This window comes from Loa loa (assembly GCF_000183805.2).
Source record: "Loa loa unplaced genomic scaffold supercont3.1380, whole genome shotgun sequence".
In the NCBI taxonomy this organism is placed as follows: Eukaryota; Metazoa; Nematoda; class Chromadorea; order Rhabditida; family Onchocercidae; genus Loa; species Loa loa.
The window spans coordinates 1-1,688 of NW_018109560.1; the positions used below are offsets into that span (position 1 = coordinate 1).

At 33.2% G+C, this 1,688-nt stretch overlaps 1 protein-coding gene across 1 annotated transcript; it reads right to left on the bottom strand.

Moving 5' to 3' along the window:
* Nucleotides 1-608: 608 nt before the first annotated feature.
* On the bottom strand, nt 609-1,408 carry LOAG_19086 (hypothetical protein; the record flags this gene model as incomplete). The annotated part of the gene is made up of 3 exons (XM_020451742.1): nt 609-709; nt 907-984; nt 1,330-1,408. 3 exons carry the CDS (start codon nt 1,406-1,408, stop codon nt 609-611), a joined length of 258 nt encoding a protein of 85 aa, XP_020304455.1.
* Between the last annotated feature and the right edge of the window lie 280 nt (nt 1,409-1,688).

Sequence of the window (1,688 nt, forward strand, 5' to 3'; positions counted from 1 at the left end):
AAGAATTACATCAAATCGCAAATTTCATCAATTCGACTGTTTTCACAGTGATTTCAGCTAATTTGTTGTAGCAAATTATAGCACTGTTCCACCATTTATCATTTGTTCCTCTAATTTCACTGCCCGTTCAGGCGGAAAATTTTCTATGTTTCAGAAAAGTAAGCAAAATCAACTTGACTCATAAGTGAGAACATCCCAGGACGGATTCTGCTGTAAATTGTAAAAGGTTCTTCTTGGGAATAATGCAGAAATACTTTTTTTCTTTTTTTTTTTCAAATTAACCGATATTAAATATCTCAATTGTTTTGTTGTAGGTATTATCGGTAATTTTAAGGTAAATGGTTTGAAATGGTCAAAAGTACCGTATATTACTGCATACCTTAGTTCTTTTCATGTGCTAATTTAATCAATTTTATTAAATAAATAGTTTTCTTCACGTTCTTTCTTGTTTCCTCCATGTTTAACATTCTTTTTTTCCACTTGCCTTATTAGCAATCTAATCTCATTTTGTAGAAATTATGATCATCAATCTTTATTGCGAGATACGGTCATTAGTCTTTTCAAATTAGGTATATTTACAGTTGTCTAATTTCACTTTGCGAATCATATCACTTTATCAATTCAAGGGTGTTCCTTACGAAAAGCAATGGATTCTCCTCCAAATCAAACAGTCTTCCATCCTCACTTGTGCCATAATTTGTCACTGTTGCTATAATCATACTGATAATATCATTAAGTACAAATAATTATGTAAATTTGTGTCTTATCTAATTGAAAGAAGCTAATGAGTGAATCAGAAAATTGCTTGCTATAATAGAAAGAATTGTCAATTTGGATGTTTTTGAAATGAGCAATCACTCAACATCAAACAGTACTAGTATGTAATTTTCCATGATGTAAACATACATTCTAATTGCACTGTCCCTATTAATTGGTCATTGTCCCACAACTTGTCAGCTTCACCATGCATAACAATCGCCATAACTGAAATTGATGCCAGGACTTATCGGCGTAATACTGCCGAACAAGTATTAATCTTTGAGTTTGTTACTGTCGCTTTGATTAATCATCCCATTAGGATGGGATGAAGTTCTGGTTTCTACATTTTATGGATTCCATTCCGTCAAACCATTTAAGTATCAATAACTCTACTCTCGTTGCTTCGCGGTAAAGAATAAACGTCTGTGATGTTCGTACCGATACCAATTATAATTCAAATTACAAGAAAGGTAATGAATGACACGACAGGGGGTGATGGTAAAAGTAAAATATACTATCAACTTGATTTCATTTGGAGGCAAAATGGAATGATAAAAAAAGGACGAATACCTCTTCCGCCATTTGGTGCACCAGCCGGCGCTGCAGCACAATAAATGACGAAAAGAAGAAATCCGACTGGCTTTGCCATATCTGAAGTCACTGTTAAAATGTTAAACCGATATTTCCTAAAGCATTCGTTTGACGTCATTAATTTACTTCGATTTCAACTGGAGATATTGAACCGGACACGATCCGGAATGACTTAGTTTGTTAATTTTTTGTATTCATTGTTGGAATAGTGACATTTATGAATGAATTTGTTCAAATTTCATACTGATCTTCATGGATTTAGTTTACGATCTCTCGCACTATCAAGCCTTTTGTAAGGAATCTGGCTTATAAGATGAAAATGAATGAAAAGAAAGTAA